Genomic DNA, 17,094 nt, shown 5'->3' with positions numbered 1-17,094 from the left:
TGAATTATGAACCCACTCTTTTGTATTTTAGGCTGTAAATAATTTCTTTTCTAAAATAGTAAAGTTTATGTTGTGTCTGGTGAGTCTTTTAATCATCTTTATTGAAAGCAGAGATCTAAATAAGTATTTTCATATTTCACCCAAAACAAAAATGTCTTTGAAAATGAATCTCTTGTTTTACGTATTTGAAAAGAATTTTTCAAGCAAGTTAGTCTTAGTATTTTCANTTGACTCTTTTTTTTATTTTTGATTGTTTGTTTGTTTAGATAGTGTTTCACTAAATTATCCAGACTTGTCTCTAATTCATCATGTAACCCAGTCTGGCCTTAAATGTTTGACGGTTTTTTAGTGCTAGGATTAAAGGCATGTGTTCCCATACTCCATCTTAATTAGTTCTTTAAAAGAATGCCCCTCATGTCCCAAATAGAAGATATTTTAAAAGATGAAGTTTCCACCAAAAGTTTCTCTTTTCTGCCCAGCCATTGGGTGATCAGCATCTATTGAAAAGGCAGAGAATAAATTGTAAGAATTGTTTACAGAAACTTGAGATAGGAGGTTCTAGACATGAACATTACAATTCTGTGTGTGGATTGAAACAAATAAGAGGGCAAAGAAATCAGCATTTAAATAGCACAAGGATAATCTTTACGCGATGCACAAAAGCATTATGCCTATAGCACCTAAATGCCTAAAGTGACCCAGGTAGATATTTTAATTTTTTAATAAAGTTTTACTAATCCCTTGAGAATTTTATACCATGTACTTTGTATATATTCATGNTTGCCAACTCTTCTCCGTCCCACTCTCTCAGCAATCCCATCCCTCCTCACTCAACTTTTAAATTACTTTATTTTTCTTCTCTTCTCATTGAGTAAAGTTGGTTGTTGCCCCAGATAGTTTTGGTATTAGAANGAAAACTAAGAAATTACAGAGAAGACAATTTTAACAGTACCCTCTCTCCCACCCCAGGTGTCACTTATTGGACTTCAGATAAATAATAGCAGAGGCACAGCCAACATGGGAGTAAAAGACAGTGTCTGCTAACTTTTCATATGAAACAGTATACTTGTCTCATGCTAACACATAAAATCAGAGCAGCAGGATACCCTTTACCATTGAAATGAAAATCAATTAGGTTTAGGAACTAGAACCAGCTTTATTGGCAGCTATAATTCTCACTTGTAGTAGAAGCTATTGACATTGATAACCTCCTAGGAAACGTGGTCTCAAATTCAGAGAGATCTGCCTGCCTCTGCCTCCTGAGTGCTGGGATTGAAGGTAGCCACCACCACTGGGTTTACTTCTGGTTTTAAATACCGGAACTCTTCTCAATGGGGCAACACACCTTTATCATCACTGGTCAAGGTACTCACAAATATTTTTGTGCCATTCTACAAAGTAAGTTAATGAGTTCACTAATTTTTATATTTGTAATAAATCCTGACATATCTATAATGAGACACTAGTGTGATTTTCAAAATAACATCTTATTATTCCAAAGTTGTGTAACCCATAAATCAGCAGAGGATGGGAACATTGAAATCTTCATTTATGATAAGAATGTCATTAAGAAAAAAAATTTAAATGAAAATATTTTATTATTTTACTCAAATAATGTTTATCTTATAAAATTAGTAGGAGACATTAATGTACATTGTAAATTCGTACAAAATGGTTCTGGATGATTAGTGCTTACCAATCTCTTCAGAAAAGTTCTTTTTTTTTTTTTTTAAAGCTACTCAGTGGAGGGAAGCATTTATTTGGCTTATACTTCGAGGTTACAGTCCATCATTTGACAGAAGTCAAGGCAAGACCTCAGCAGAGAATTGAAGCAGAAACTAAAGAGGAATGCTGCTTTCTTGCTCACTCANGGGGCCATAATTAGTTAGCTTTCTTATACAATTTAAGACCATAGGCCTACGGATAGTTCTACCCACAGTGGGCTGGGTCCTCTTGCCTCAATTAACAATTAAGAAAATCCCCAATGCCACTTTGATCTAGGCAATTTCTCAGGTGAGACTTTCATCTCAGATGGCTCTAGGATGTATCATTTAAATTACAGATCAATTAAAGCTAACTAGGATAGTGTCTTACCCTTGGACTCTCCCCTCCATGCTTTTGTCTGTTTCCTGGGGCCCATGAGGTGATTAGCTTTGCTAACCCACCATGATACTGTACATAAAACCAGCCTATAGCAACAGGGCTAAACAACCACATGGAGAAACCACAATCCAAAATAAAAACCTCTTTAAGATGCCTTATTTTGTCACTATAATGGAACGCTATACCTTTATGCAAAAGAAGGCACAATCTTTGTAGGACATGTTCCTTGTTCCCTACCATATTACTTCAGAAGTTTCTGTCTCCACATAGTGGACATATGGAGTGGCTTGAGGACTTTCTATGTACATGAGCACATGGATATGCTTAGCCCTCTCCTAGGGCAAGTCAGAAATGCAGTTAATACTCAAGAGAACAACTCACAGCCAGTAACAAGCTAAAATAATTGGCTTGTTTATTCCTTAAATGGGACACCTATGAGGCATGTTCTGCGTGGACCTCAGAAGGCCTTAACCCTTTGTCCACATCAGTAATCTGCCTATTGATGCAAAATATAATAGTTGCCCTCTCTTTGCTGTCTTACCTTCCCAGGCCTCCACTAGCATCTCCTAGGATAACCACTCTCCTATCAACAAACTCTCCAAAATCTTGTGTCAGAAAAGCCTACATCTGGGGAAACCCATCNGTTCTCTGAAAGATTGTTTAAAATAGTAGCAAATTGATTATCTATCATGGATATTTGTCAGATTAAATTCTCTGGAATCACTGAGTAGGAAAAGGTTGCAGAATAATAAAGATAGTCTCTTATTAGTTATAATAAGACACACACACACTAGCATGGACTTTCTCTAGTGCATTTACTGTGCATGCAAACTTAGAAAATTAATCTTCCCATGGAAGTACTTAAAACCTAAAATTCAATCAACAGAAGGTGAAGGAAAAGAAACATGTGATATGCAGAAAATTAAAAAAAAAAACCTATGCCCCTAATACAAATTAAATAGAATGTATCAGTGCACAAGTGTTCAGGTATAGATTGACAAATGGCAGAGACTAAACACAGAGCAAGGATGAGGATNATACAATCCCTGCTGACATGGAGCTTGAAATCGAACTGGGGAAGGAAAATATTGAAACAGAATCTGCTTCACTGTAAGTAATACATGAGTTTAAAGCTTAGGGAGTTTTCTTCTAACTTGAAAAATAATCAGTCCAAACAAAAGATACAATGTATTTCATTTCAGGAAAATGCACAGAAATTGTATTAAAGGGATTGTAAAAAGCATGGAGGTTAAATAGGGAAATGTTACCAAGTATGATGATCAGATAACAAGAGTTATTCAAAGCCAGCTTACTCACACTTCTCCAAGGTACTATGCTGGTTGGTTGTCTATTGACTCAAAATTTTTAACCTATAAGCAACGATCTCTGTGTAGTGCTTTTGATTTATTTATTTATTTTTATTTTGTGCCTATGAATTTTTGCCCTACACATATTCACCCCACACATGCCTGCTGCTTATAGAAGCCAGAGAGGCCAGAGAGTTGTAGACCACCATGTGGGTCCTAGGAACTGAGCCTAGATCCACTCCAAGAACAGCAAGTTCTCTTAATTGTTGAGCCATCATCTCTTTACCCCCTCTGTGAAGTTTTTAAAATTATATTTCAAAGACACCCTCTACTGTAAACAACATGTAGCTGAGAGAGAGAGAGAGAGAGAGAGAGAGAGAGGAAGGAAGAGGAAGGAAGGAAGGAAGGAAGGAAGGAAGGAAGGAAGGAAGGAAGGAAGGAAGGAAGGAAAAAGTCTGCTCCATATAGAGTCTATTCATTAACAATGCAACAATAAAAGCATCATTCATTCACACAAGTGATCCACGCCAAGTTCTCATTAAAGTCTGTGTTCTGTGCAGTGTGCTGTGAATTCCACAGCACTCTGGAGAGGAGGAGATATTGTAAATGAAACAAAGTTCTATGAAAACCATTGCACTTGTGAAGATTTCCTGGTCTGCCCTGCCAAAGTAAGACTTTCCCAAAAGATTGACTAATAATTCCTTTGACAAAGCTTTGGTGTTCAAAGGCTTTGAGGATTTGCCTGTTTGTCCAGTTGCCTTTGTGTGTATTATTTACTCCAAGAGACTCATTGAAAAATAAAGAGGAAGGGGGATGTTTTGGACTGTGTGAGCTGTTGTTTTAGTGTACGGCANTGATGGTTCTGATAAAGTATAACAAAGTAATTTATAAGTCAAAACAAGGGTACTTCGCTAAAAGTATTCCAGACAAAATCCAGCATTGCTCTGCAATTTCCTAATGCTCANCTGTGACCTGTTAATGGTATGATCNGTTGAGAATNATGTATGATACAATAATTCAGATAACATCAGGCTCTTATGCAATGGTGTGCGAAGGTGCTTCATGGTTTTCCTTCNACTTTCTTCTCTCTCACAGAAAGTGGCAAAGACCACACAATTTCCTTTGGGTTGCATTATGACATAGATAGAAATGGTAGACAATGAGAATAATTTCTCTTGCTCTGTGGTCCTGTCTGGCCATAAGATGCTTATAAAGGATTTGCTTACATTGAGCCTCCCAAGCAGTAAAATGCTTCCTGCCAGAGTCCTCTCTCCACTTTGCCTCTGGAGCAGGGCTTCTAAAATGCAAATCTTCCTGTCTCATCTCTGCCAAAAACCATTTAAAAGAGCCCCTTCCACACACCAGAGGAAAAGATTAAAATATTTACAGGCTGAATATTTCCCCACTAAAACAGAAAATTGTTTTACCAAGTCCCATGGATGAACTGTATTCCTTCCAAAATGGATTACCTCCTTTATTGAGTAGAAGATTGTCACTGGGCACAATTGAAACTGCAGTTTAGACATAAAATATTAATACCTGGACATTTTTTTTGAAAAGAAAAAGAAATAGCTTTCAAATCTTTCACATTGAAAGTGGAGCCTGTGGGCTGGGGTACCATCATGGGAGACCCATGGGTTTGTCATCACAGATTTTAAGATTGTACCGTTCATTCTATTGGTTTTATATGCTATGGCCTACAGATGCGGTCCTCACCTCCCTAGCGCCATTTCTGGAATATACCCTTCTGTATACTCCACCCTCCAAAGTGCTGTTGTCCCCAAATTCCTCCAGACACTCTGATATCTCTGTTCTTTTGCTGGTCCTTATCTTCATTCCTGTCTTGGGCTCTTCTCCTACCCTTTTTTGTCTGGGTAAACATTTTGCTTTCTTTTCCGGACAACAACACAGTTGCTGCCATGTCTCTCAGTTCATCCTTGACCTGCCCAAAGAAGTGGCTCACCACTTCCTCATGAGCCTTGTCATTGCTCTGGTTGCCACACTGCATCTAAGCAGCAATTCTATCTGCTGGAAGAGAACAGAGACTTCAGAGAATCTGACTGGCCTCCCTTTGCTGGCTTCTGACTCTGGACTTAGCTCCTGGCATGTGTTAGACATTCTCAATAAGCAAACGATGGCACTAACATAACTATATACAAACACACACACACACATGAAAGCACAGGAAAGTGTGAGCTAAGCCCTCACAATTCTGTTGATCTTGAAAAGTCACAGACTAGGTTCTATTTATTGAACAAGTGATCTTATTATAATTTTCCTGAGCTTGTGGGCATTACTTTGACAAAGAGGGGGAATTGTTCTTAAAGTCAACATTTGTTTGGGGATCAAAGTTGTAATTGTTATGCTGTAAAGTTTACTAGGGAGAAATTGGCCAGGATGGACCAGGGCAGATAGATGAGTACAGATACATATTGTGGTACCCAAGCACCTAGCCTGACCTTAGAGGGACTTACCAAGCCTGTACCTAATCATCACCTGCAGCGAAACATGACACGTTTAAAAAAAAAATCAATGGGCTCAGTTGTACTTTTCCCCAAGTAAAATTTTAAAAAGGTTAAAATAATAAGTGTCAAGCTCCCTGACATTAAGCAAGATATGAAATCAATAATAAACTTACAAATAATGTCATGAAATCAGCTTTATGTTACACTCACTATTTTCAAGTTTACTTACAATAGCCTTTATTCTTCTGGTGGAATCGTTTTTGATGAACATCGCCTCATTCTCAACCTCAGCCCCAGCCCCTGGGGCATCACTGTCAGTATTTTGTCACTCTGGCTTTGGTTGTTCAGAATACTTCATATGTGGAGCCCCGAAGAAGATGGTCTTCAGTCTGGCTTCTTTCACTTAGCCTAACGTCATNTAAGCAAGTGTTTCGATATTTTGTACCGTTGTGTTTCTGTTCTATTATGCAAATGCACTGCAGTTTACTGACCTACTCGCCCATTAAAGTACATTTGTAACATCCTCAGTTCTTACTAAGTTTGAATAAAACCTCAATTAGATAATTTTGCATGGTGTTATGTGACCATCAGTTACAGTTTCCTTGAGACAACACAAAGAAGGAACACCAGTGAACCATGTCACGCGTGTCTGTTTAATTCAATAAGAAGCTGTTACACTGGTTCAGTTTCTGTGGCAGGAAGAGTTTGTTCCTAAGCTGTTGTGTTATAGCCTTTTAGCAGTTGGCATTATCTGTCATTTTTTTCCCCCTGTTCTAGTTAGTAGATCACTGAGAGGGAGACTTGGTATTAGAGAGTGGGATTTTGAATATGTAAGAATTATAGTCCAACCTGGAGCACAAGTGTTGCCAAGTTCAAGTGAGAACTTGTCTCAAAGTTTTATCTCAGATTTCAAAGAAAGGGGTTTGTGGGTACATCTCAGTGGCAGAATGCGTGGCAAGCATCTAATCAGCAAACCCTGAAAACATCATCCAGGACATCATAGAATCGCTTAGTAAAACGTATTAGTTCCAATACAAGTGGAGACCAGGCTTTTGTTGTTAAAACATTCAGTACTTAAACCACAAGGAACTGCAGAGTCTTGGGTTAAAGAGGACAGCATAGATGGTTATGAATAAACAGAAGGTATGTGCAAAGGGAGAAAGGGCCTCAACACTGGATGTAAAAAAGAGTAGTCACTGGACAAGCACGGCCACAGATAGGACTGGGTTACACACTCTGGGAAGAAGAGGTCTCGTTACAGTCCATAAAGGGATCGTTGGTTTTCCAACATCATACAATGAGCGGTGAGCAGTCAATGGGGCAATGATTCGTAACCTTCCTAGTGCTGCGACACTTTAGAGTTCCTTATGTTGTGGTGAGCCCCGAGCGTAAACTACAAGTTTGCTTCTCTTATGAACCATAATGTAAATATCTGTGCTTTCCTACAGGCCTAGGCAACCCCTGTGGAAGGGGTGTTCAATCTCCAAAAGGGTCACAATCCACAGGTTGAGAACTGCTGAGCTAGGGGAAAATTACTGCTGCCATGTCAACAGCCTTTTCTGTAAATGGTTAACAGGTGCCTGAAAGGGAAAATCTTCAGAGAGAATGGAAGAGCCTTTGGGAGCAAGTCCCAAGATATCTCTAACTTAGGTGCTGCCACAAGGCAGAGTACACAAGCAACAAGAAGACAACCTGTTCTATACTGCATTTTTATTTCCTCTATTGTGATTCCTCTATCAAGCATTTCCNAGTTTGCATATTTACCGGAACATTCACACAAAAGTTCATGTTTCCTTCAGTCTACAAATATCATGAGTTTCTCTCTTCCCCGTCATTTCAGATAGACAGGAAGAGGAGACCCCTAGGCTCAGGGTCCTGGGATAGAAAGTGTTAATGTTTGCCAAGGACATGAAAGACTGATTTCCCTGTCTTCAACTCAAAAAAAAAATGACATGAACTAAAATCAGAAAATCAGAAAGCATCATTTTGTGAAGAAACATTATTTTAGTTTCTCCATGTGTGCTAGAGGTGTGTGTGTGTGTGTGTACTGCAGTGCACTCATAAATCAGAGGACAATATCATTTGTTGGTACTCCTCTTTCTCCTCATTTGATACAGGGACTCTCTTTTTCCTCCATTTCTCATGGATGTGCTAGGTTAACTGGCCTGTGAGCTTCTCAGATCCTCCTGTCTCCACCTCCCCCCTTAATGTAATCATGCTGAGACTACAGACATGTGCTATTTTACACTTGGTTTTCAACTCTGAGGGTCCAAGTATAGGTACACTTGTATGATAAATACCTTACCTACTGAGCCATCTCCCTAACCCAAGAACTTTTTAGAGGCCAACTACAATAGGCTAGACCAGAATACAGTCCATTTCTAGTCACATTTCAGAGCACAGGTTGAGAAATCAGGCAGTTTGAATACAAACTTGACTCATTTACTTGCTAGGCTTCTTCTGACTAATATCTTCAGGAAAAGTGAACAACTTTATGGTCCCTCTTAGATTAGAGGGATCAATAGATCTGATGTCTTATAGGTTTCCATAATGAGTGAATGGATACCAGGAAAGATAAATATGGATAAACAAGAATATTCGTATGTGGATCATAAGTGCTGTATATCAGCTGTTACTACTTTCAAACTTTATATCACNATTAACATGAGCTCTATCAACTGTCAAGGAAAAGAAGCATTCAAAAGGACCCCAATTTTACTCCATCTTAACTCTGATGCTTCCTTTTCTTTATTCTATATGTTTTATTTATTTAGCTCAGTCTATATGATAAGCCATATGCACAGAAGGTAGCTACAGGTTAGCATGAATGCATTGCCACACCTATCAAAGACACTACTCTGTCACACATCAAAGGTGAGCTGTAATGTCACAATAAATACATGTGCTCCTGTGAGTGAAAAACATCGCCTTTCTTGTCATTAGTGTGATCAGGTTCTCATTTATTTTACAGCTATGTCATCACCTCTCTGCTTCCAAACAAACAGATCTGAAAAGAATACTGAACACAACTGAATAATGATTTATGAAACTCAACATATTTTCTATCTATGTACAGGGACATTAAAAACTATATTCAACATTTATCAGCAGACAAGGCTGTCTGTAATAAACATATATGAAATAGCAGACATAGTCCAATTCTACTTTCTACAGAGAATAAATGTTTCCTGCTTGGGAAAATACTTTATATGCTAATTTTTTATCCATTCCTTAAGAAGAAAGCATCCAACATAGGTTTGATCCAGCAATTCATATGCTAATATTTGTCGTATCATATTCACTTATCTGCATATAAAAATGTGTTATCAGAGGGAGCATTGGCTTTGTACATAATTTTTTTAAAGAGCAATGGCTGACATAAAATTGCAGAGTAAATGTCAATATCAGAAGTTAAACATGTGCATCATATGCAGTTTCAAATACAAAAAAAAATAAAGACCAGATAACACAGAAAAGTAAAACTCTCATTATCCAATATTCAGAAAAGAAGGACACAGAGAGGAGTGAGCCTGAGGTGGAATGTTCCAGATATGTCAGGTGTGGAAAGTCAATGTTCAGGCCCCAGCTGTGAGGACAGAGAGGAAGGTGAGGATGGGAACAGCTGACCAGACTGTCAAAAAGGGAAGAGTCTGAAAGCTCCCACACAGGACAAATGGAAGCCCACACTGTCACCCAAGGAACAAGCAACTAGGTCAATGGGAAAATGCAGAAAATTACTAGAGGAGTTATCTATTTTCATCAAAAATTGAAGGCAATTTGACCACTTTTTCATTATTGTGAAAGGGTTTTACAACCTGGCATTACCTTCCTAAACAACTGGTAAGTATATATATTTTCTATCGACCATATAAAAATAGAGGTTTGTTTTCCTCTGATTCAATATCGGTAGAAATGGAAGGATGCTGTTATATGGAGGGAAGTGAAGGGAAGGGAAAGGGGGAGGAGAAGGGGAGGGCAAGGGAGAGGAGGGGAGGGGAGAGGAGAGGAGGGGAGGGGAGGAGAAGAAAAATGATGGTTTGGAGTTCTTGATAGAAATAACAAGGGTAAGTAGAAGAAAATGGAAGGGCAGTATAAATAACAATTAATTTATGTGCAGAGTTAGCCCTCTGTAGCCCCAGGGCCTGCACCTGTCAATTAAGCTAGCATGAGAAGAAGAAAAAGAAAAGGAGGAGGAGGAGGAGAAAGAGAGAAGAAGAAAAAGAAGAAAGAACAATAGAAAAATATAAACTCTAAAATACAATCTAACACCTATTTATGTACACAAGTACTACATTTTTGTGCTGAATATCAGAGTTNCCAGAAATAGAATAAAGTACATAGGAGAATTGTAAGCAAATGCTGCCTCATTCTATATAAGGGTAAAGTGTGTATCCTGAAATTATCATCCCTAAGCTATCGAAGGAGGATCATCCTGAGGACAAATCTCATCTTACTGAGCAGATTGCATAACTGAGAAGCTCAAGAAGAGCAGATTTCTGTATTAAACAAATGCATTGGTGTCCTCCTTATAGATACAGACANAGAAGCTGATAGCCAGAGAGATCAAGGATGGAGACTGGAGACTAGAGGGAGATCTAGATGGGTAGGAAAGGAGGGATGTGGGGCTAGAGGAAGATGGATGGGCATAGGCAAGTGCTGGAAGCACTGGGACCAAGTAAAGGGGAATTCTAGCAAATTCATATTTTCTCTACCATGCNCTACTTCCTGTTCACTACCTCCAAAGGTAGTGAACAGGAAGTTCACTGGTCTCCAAAGGCCAGATGTAACTTGACACTCTTGCTACCCTGTTTTTCCCACATGCTCCTGGGATCAGATGGGCTTGGGGTTAGGATTTACATGAGCCTGAGATCAAAAGGAAAGAAAAAATAAGGAATTAATAATTCTAAAGAAGGCTTGGCTAATCCTCTGCTGTTGGTCATGCTAGCACCTCTCCCTCCCTCTGNCTTAGTGNACTCANCTACCTAGAGGGCATCTCTGTCTACCCCTTGGCGCACTGTACCAGAATAAGGTATGGTGAGAGTTTCAGTTGATGGTCTCACACAGATCAGAGAGGCTCTTGACTTGTTCCAAGACAACACAGCTTAAACCCAAACAATCCGGAAAGACCCAAAGACGTGAGGCCAAGGCTTAAGACATAAAACATGAGGAGGTCTCTGAGAAAATATAAACACTGAGACTCAGATTCCAGCATGGCCAATGAATAAATAAGTAAATAAGCCCCGCAGGCTTGAGAAGGAAAATCTATAAGAAGATTCAAATAGGTATAATTTAGAGATTAAGTCTAAGAATCACATCCCTCCGATTCTGGCTTGGGCTTATCTCAATGGGATATGTCTCAAGCAGTATGTACATTAGAAATGAAAACAGGAGCTACGGGAAGTACAATAGAAGACAGAAGTCAGCAGTCTAACCTCCTGAGTAACGCAGTATAGCTCTGTTACTGGGGGCTCNGGAATTGATGTTTACACAGTGAGTTGGTCATGTTAACTTTTTTAAACAAAACTTTCTGACTTTCCCACTCCCCTTACTCTCCACACTTTTCCATTACCGACCATTGTGTGCTATNATCTGTTGTTATGACTAGTCTGCTGCCCACAAACAACTTGGCAAGCGGAAATGACTGTTTTCATTTGTCCTGCAGATCTGTTCCTCTGCCCTCTCCTCCACAAAGCAGGCTTTTCCGGCTCCTCCAGGTCGACATCNTTATTCTTCNGTATCCCTCACACCTTCAGCACCGGCTCCTCCCTGCTCTACCTCCCTTTTCATTTGTGAGCATTGCCTACAGTTCCATGACTGCTCTGGAGTTAAAGAAGACCTTTATTCATCTTTTCCAGCACCTACTGGTATTACCGCGGCATCCCACAGAAACATCTGTGGAATGAAATGAGAATCCAGATGGGACATAAAATTCGTCACCAGGCATCCCACAAGGGAATTTCTTCCACATCAGCCTCTCAATATGGATAATTCTAGGCCTTAGTCCATACTGAATATTTATCTTCCTCCAATAACGATTGTATTAAGATATTCCCAGCTGAGACCTTCAAGTTTCTACTCTTAAATAAGAAATCTTTGGGGGGAAAGAAATACTGAAAGTTTAAAGAAAAAAATCTGAGCAATCCTAGGAAACAATTTCAACACTCAAGTGATACTGCACAATCAAAGCACCAGAAGACTGTAGAAACTTGACTGTCTCTGGAGCTGTGGCGTCATTTTTACTGGTGCNGTTATATCTGGTATTGAAGCTAAGCTCATGCTCATACGATTCACATTATGCAGGAGCTGATTCATGGTCTCTCTGAGGCCCCTCTCTAAAGAGGGGGCATTCTTTCTGTTTCTAAGCAGGGTAGATTTCAGTCTGGGGTTGCTATTGAAAGTAGACAATCAGTATCTCATTGAGAAAAGCTCTTGGGCAAAATGTACCGTATAAAAGATGAAAGACTTAGAACACAAGTAAGTGTGGACTGGTCAAAACTTATTTTATCTTTATAGCTTGTTTTACTGATAGGACATTACTGTTGGACATTATTAATAACACTCTCCATCTTATTTCTAGTTAGATCCATCCTTTAGACATTTAAACTAGATTCTCTTATTTCTTCATCTTATAGATCATCAAGCTAACATTCTGAGAAGATGTTAATTAGATGAATAAAGTGGGCCTTTGGTGTCTGCCTGATGGAAAATAGAAGAGTTAGTTCTCCTGAAGCTCTTATCACATGGCTTTCAGAGACTTGAAGCATGGCCAGGGGGACCATCAAGATGGCCATTTAATCTTACTGAATTTACTTAATTTAAATTTTCAAACTGATGTTTAGTTTCCACAGAGGAAACCTTTTCAATATAAGTAGAATAATTTGAATGTGTGACTAGGTCTTGTTCAACTACAGATTTCAATAAACTCTAAATGCAGATCAAGAATTTATGGTAAATCCTGAGTGTCTGCAGGCCAACATATTGCCAGCACAAGACCAGACACCAAGCACCTGTGAAGAGAAAAGTTAAGTAAAACAACTCTGAAATAATTTTATATTGTTAGTGGCAAAACGCACGATCATTTTAATGGATTGAAAAATCCTTACAATATATCCATGTTTCCTGACTCTAGTTCTAACACATAGAAAGAACCTATGACTATAACTTCACACAGTGAGTAAATATTACCTTGCAGGGCAAAGAGGAAGGAAAAAAAACAAAAAACAGTGATTATAAATCTTGAGGAAGAGCTTATCCTGGATTAGACAGTCTTAAATCCAAAGACAAGTATCCTACAAGTGAGAACAAGGGAGGCTTGATGGACAGCAGATGAAGAGGCAGCATGGGTGTAGAGATCACAGTGATGTGGCCAGCACAGTTAGAGAATACCAGCAATCAAAGGATTGCAAGCCTACAGACAGTGATGCTAAGCCTGTCTTCTCTATCACTCTGGGATAACATACTTCTAGTGCTTTAAGCAGTCAANTATAGAATAACTTGGCATCAGCAGGCACAGGGAAAAGATTAAAACTAGTATTTTGAATATGTTGGATAAAAGATAATATTCTAATTGCATATTTTTAACTTTAACAAAGTGGTTTTTAGAAATTCGTTATATGTGGCTCACATTGTATTTTCATTGCACTTCCTCATTCTGAAATGAGTTATTTCATGTCATCATTTAAGACATTTTTTTCCTGGAATTCCCATCTCTAAGGTCGCATGTGTAAGCAACAGCTTGAAACTGTTCTTCTCCATGTTTGTTGTCTACATGCCTGTGCATGTGTGTGTGTGTGTGTGTGTGTGTACTCCCACATAGGTTATGTACAGGCACACTCGCATAACTATGTGACATACAGATGCCAATCACAGATACTTTCCTCAATTGCTTTCTACCTTGTATTTTTAAAAGAGTTTCTCAAGGTGCTTTTAACCTGAATAATTTTCTAGACTAGCTAGCTAGCAAACCCCNAAGACCTTCCTATCTCCTCCCTCCCAAGGCTGAGTTATAGACATGCAGTGTACCTGCCTTTTCATAAGGGTGCTATGGATCCAAATGCAGGTCCTCTTACTTACCTGACAATCACAGTAAGTATCTTCCATTCCCACCCCCCACCACCCTGCCACAAAATGACAAAATGCCCACATGCCAACAGCAGTTTTTGAGCATGGTAAATTCTCCATTCATGCTTAAGAATTAATGTATTAACTATTAACAATACAGATTTCTTTATTCACTCAAAACCATTAGGCTGAGAATTCAGTGGTTGTAAGAGTATTAACACTTTTGACAGTTTCTAATGAGAGGAGATGAAGGTTGAAACCTAATGAGATAGANAGGAACAGGANCAAACTCAGAGTCCACGCTTGGATCCAAACAGCCAGCTGTGAAAGCAGAAACAGGAAGAGACATGATGTCTGTGTGGCATGTGTGAAAAAGACCTGGGGGTCTTCACTAATGGAAAGCTCCATAGGAGTTGGCAGGGTAACACAGTTACCAATGTAGCTATGTGGACATTTCTGCTGTTTAAATAAAAGTCAGGGTAACATAGCAACAGTGCTGTACTCATCCACAGTTGCCCCATATCACATGATGGACAGCTAGCCTGGCCCAGGGAAGAGTCAAGACAGAGCCATTGACTCACCATCTCTGAATGGCTCTTCTCTAGAAGACACCATGACTGTTTAACCTCCCACAAACTTAAAACTCAACTCACCTCATCTTCCTAGCTCCAATTTTCTTCAATTTAAGTAAATGTGAAAGAGAGGTTGGTCCAGCCAGTGACGCTCCATTGGAGAAAATGATGTTCCCTTTGCCAATGGATATGAAGTGCAAATAACACTCTAGGGCAGGCCCAAGTCCAAGAGTTGACTAACACAAAATAAACTCCATTTGTGTTTTGTTTATGTGGCTTGTTTTGTTTTGGCCTCAGAATTTTTTGTTTTAATCAGTTGTTTTTGTTTTGTTTTGCTTTTTATGATTAAATGAAAAGAAAGCAGATCTACTTTGAGCTATCAAACACTGAACCAGTCTATCCCAAAAGGTGATGAACTCTTCATGTCTCAGAGGTACCCTGTATGAGATCCAGGAAATCTGTTTTTGTTTTTGTGGTTTTTTTTCTTAAGAATGGATGGATCACAGGGCCCCCAGTGGAGGAGCTAGAGAAAGTAACCAAGGAGCTAAAGGGATCTGCAGCCCTATAGGTGGAACAACAATATGAACTACCCAGTACCCCCCAGAGCTCGTGTCTCTAGCTGCATATGTAGCAGAAGATGGCCTAGTGGGCCATCAGTGGAAAGGGAGGCCCATTGGTCGTGCAAACTTTATCTGCCTCAGTACAGGGGAACGCCAGGGCCAAGAAGTGGGAGTGGGTGGGTGGGATAGCACTGGAAATGTAAATGAAAAAATACCTAATAAAAATGTCTTTTCAAAAAAAAAAAAAAAAAAAAGAATGGCATCCCAAGAGAATGGTGTATCACCTTACATAAAGATGACACACACAAGCCACAAAGTGGTAAGCAACACACACTAGAATCAGACCGGTATGCCACATCCCTGTTAGCAGTACACACTAGAGACGGGATCAGCATGCCACATGGAAGTAAGGAAGAGATACAAGAGTCAGACTGTGTTTTAACTCCAACTCTGCCATTTATTCCTTGTATGAAACTGGAAATTAAGGTAATGAAAGGCTCCATCCTTTTTGGTTACTCGAGAGATTTAATAGCAAGGATGGTGTGCAAGGCGTGCATACACAGTCCTCATTATTTAACACACAACAGAAGCAGCATGCTATGTAGACACCATTATGTTAGAAGAAAAAAAATAAAACGTTCGTAGCATCAAAGTTCTCTCTTTAGAATTTCTCTGTGTTTATTATAACCTCTTTTGGATTTCTCTTAAAGAATTGAGGGAAAAAAATGGACCCTCCCTAGGTGGGGATGACTTGGTATCACATAGGTCATAAAAATCAGCTGAGGAACATGTTCCACATACTGATCCTCGCTGGGCCAGTTACCTCACACTCACAAGCATTTGGTCTTGGGCTAAAGCCTACACTCACCCCTGTGACTAGCAATAGCATGCCAGTTCTCAAGCAGAACCACAAAAATAGGAACGTATTTCTTTTTCTGCAAAGAGCTGAGGGCAAGGGTTTGGGGATGAATTTGTGGAACTAGTTAGATATATTTAATAAGAAACAGAGGCAAAGGTTTTCATACGATGAAATGCTAAAATTTCATTTCTTCTTTGATATGCTTGACAAATATATAAAGGACTTACTTTTCAGCCTATGGCTTATCAGGTGTCAAAACAATAGAACCACGGCCCTTGTGTAGCTCATGTTTTAGAGGAGACAGACAAACATAAGCATAAGGGAGTTACAGTTAAGTTCACAGCAGCAAGTGCTTCTGCCACAAAAATGGGAAGAAGTGGGGATCTGCAGACCTGGGAGGATGGAGAAAGCAAAAGTCCATAAAGAGTCCTACAGGACCACAGAGTCCATATGAGGTACCAGAATAGAGAGTAAGGATGCACATCACATAGGTATGTGANAGACTGTGTTTCAGGTAGAGAAAGGCTCATGGGCACTGGTGTGTATCTGTCTTTTAAAGAAAAATAAGGAGGCCTTTGTGGGTGAACGAAGTATCAACAAAGGGGAAGAAAGCTGTCAGTAATAATGGGGTCATGGGTTTGTATCATGTGGGATCATTGTAAGAACTGTGGCTCTCTTTTTCCTTGAGAGAATTATGAAGCCCAGATAGAGTGTGGACTGACAAATCAAAATGAAGTCCAACTATATGTCTGCTGCAGGAAAGAGAAGAAAGTAAGAGGCTACCAAGGGCTTCTGCAACAATCTACATTACAGGACATAGTCACCAGCTGGAAAGGTGCAGAGATGTGACCAGAGTCTAGATGGATCATGAATTTGGGATAGCAGCCCCACTGGTAAAGTCAATATGAAATCTGGGAGAAAGCCCAGAGCTGAGTGATGCTAAGGTGTTAGTGTAAGGAATAGGAANGTTGGGGTTATCATTCACTGTGATAAAGAAAGCTCTGAGTGGAAACAGGCCAGAGGCAACTCAGCTTCATGACTTAAAAACTCTTCTCTAGGTCAGACAAAGGAAGCATCCCAAGTCTCAGCGTCATACCTCAAAACAGCATGGCAGAGACCCTATCAGTGCATCGACAGTCACTTGGCAGGGAATAATTTGAGGCAAAA

General features: G+C 39.4%; 1 protein-coding gene across 1 annotated transcript in view; it reads left to right on the top strand.

Moving 5' to 3' along the window:
* Positions 1-3,157: 3,157 nt before the first annotated feature.
* LOC110295726 overlaps positions 3,158-17,094 on the top strand; it is a 31,895-nt gene continuing 17,958 nt past the window's right edge. Inside the window, exon 1 of the mRNA XM_021164133.2 lies at positions 3,158-3,213. Coding sequence (XP_021019792.1) covers positions 3,158-3,213 — 56 coding nt within the window. The remainder of the gene's footprint in view (positions 3,214-17,094) is intronic.

This window comes from Mus caroli, chromosome 6 (assembly GCF_900094665.2).
Source record: "Mus caroli chromosome 6, CAROLI_EIJ_v1.1, whole genome shotgun sequence".
Taxonomy (NCBI): Eukaryota; Metazoa; Chordata; class Mammalia; order Rodentia; family Muridae; genus Mus; species Mus caroli.
The sequence above is the reverse complement of the archived record's forward strand: the minus strand, read 5'-3'. Positions and strand labels throughout refer to the sequence as shown.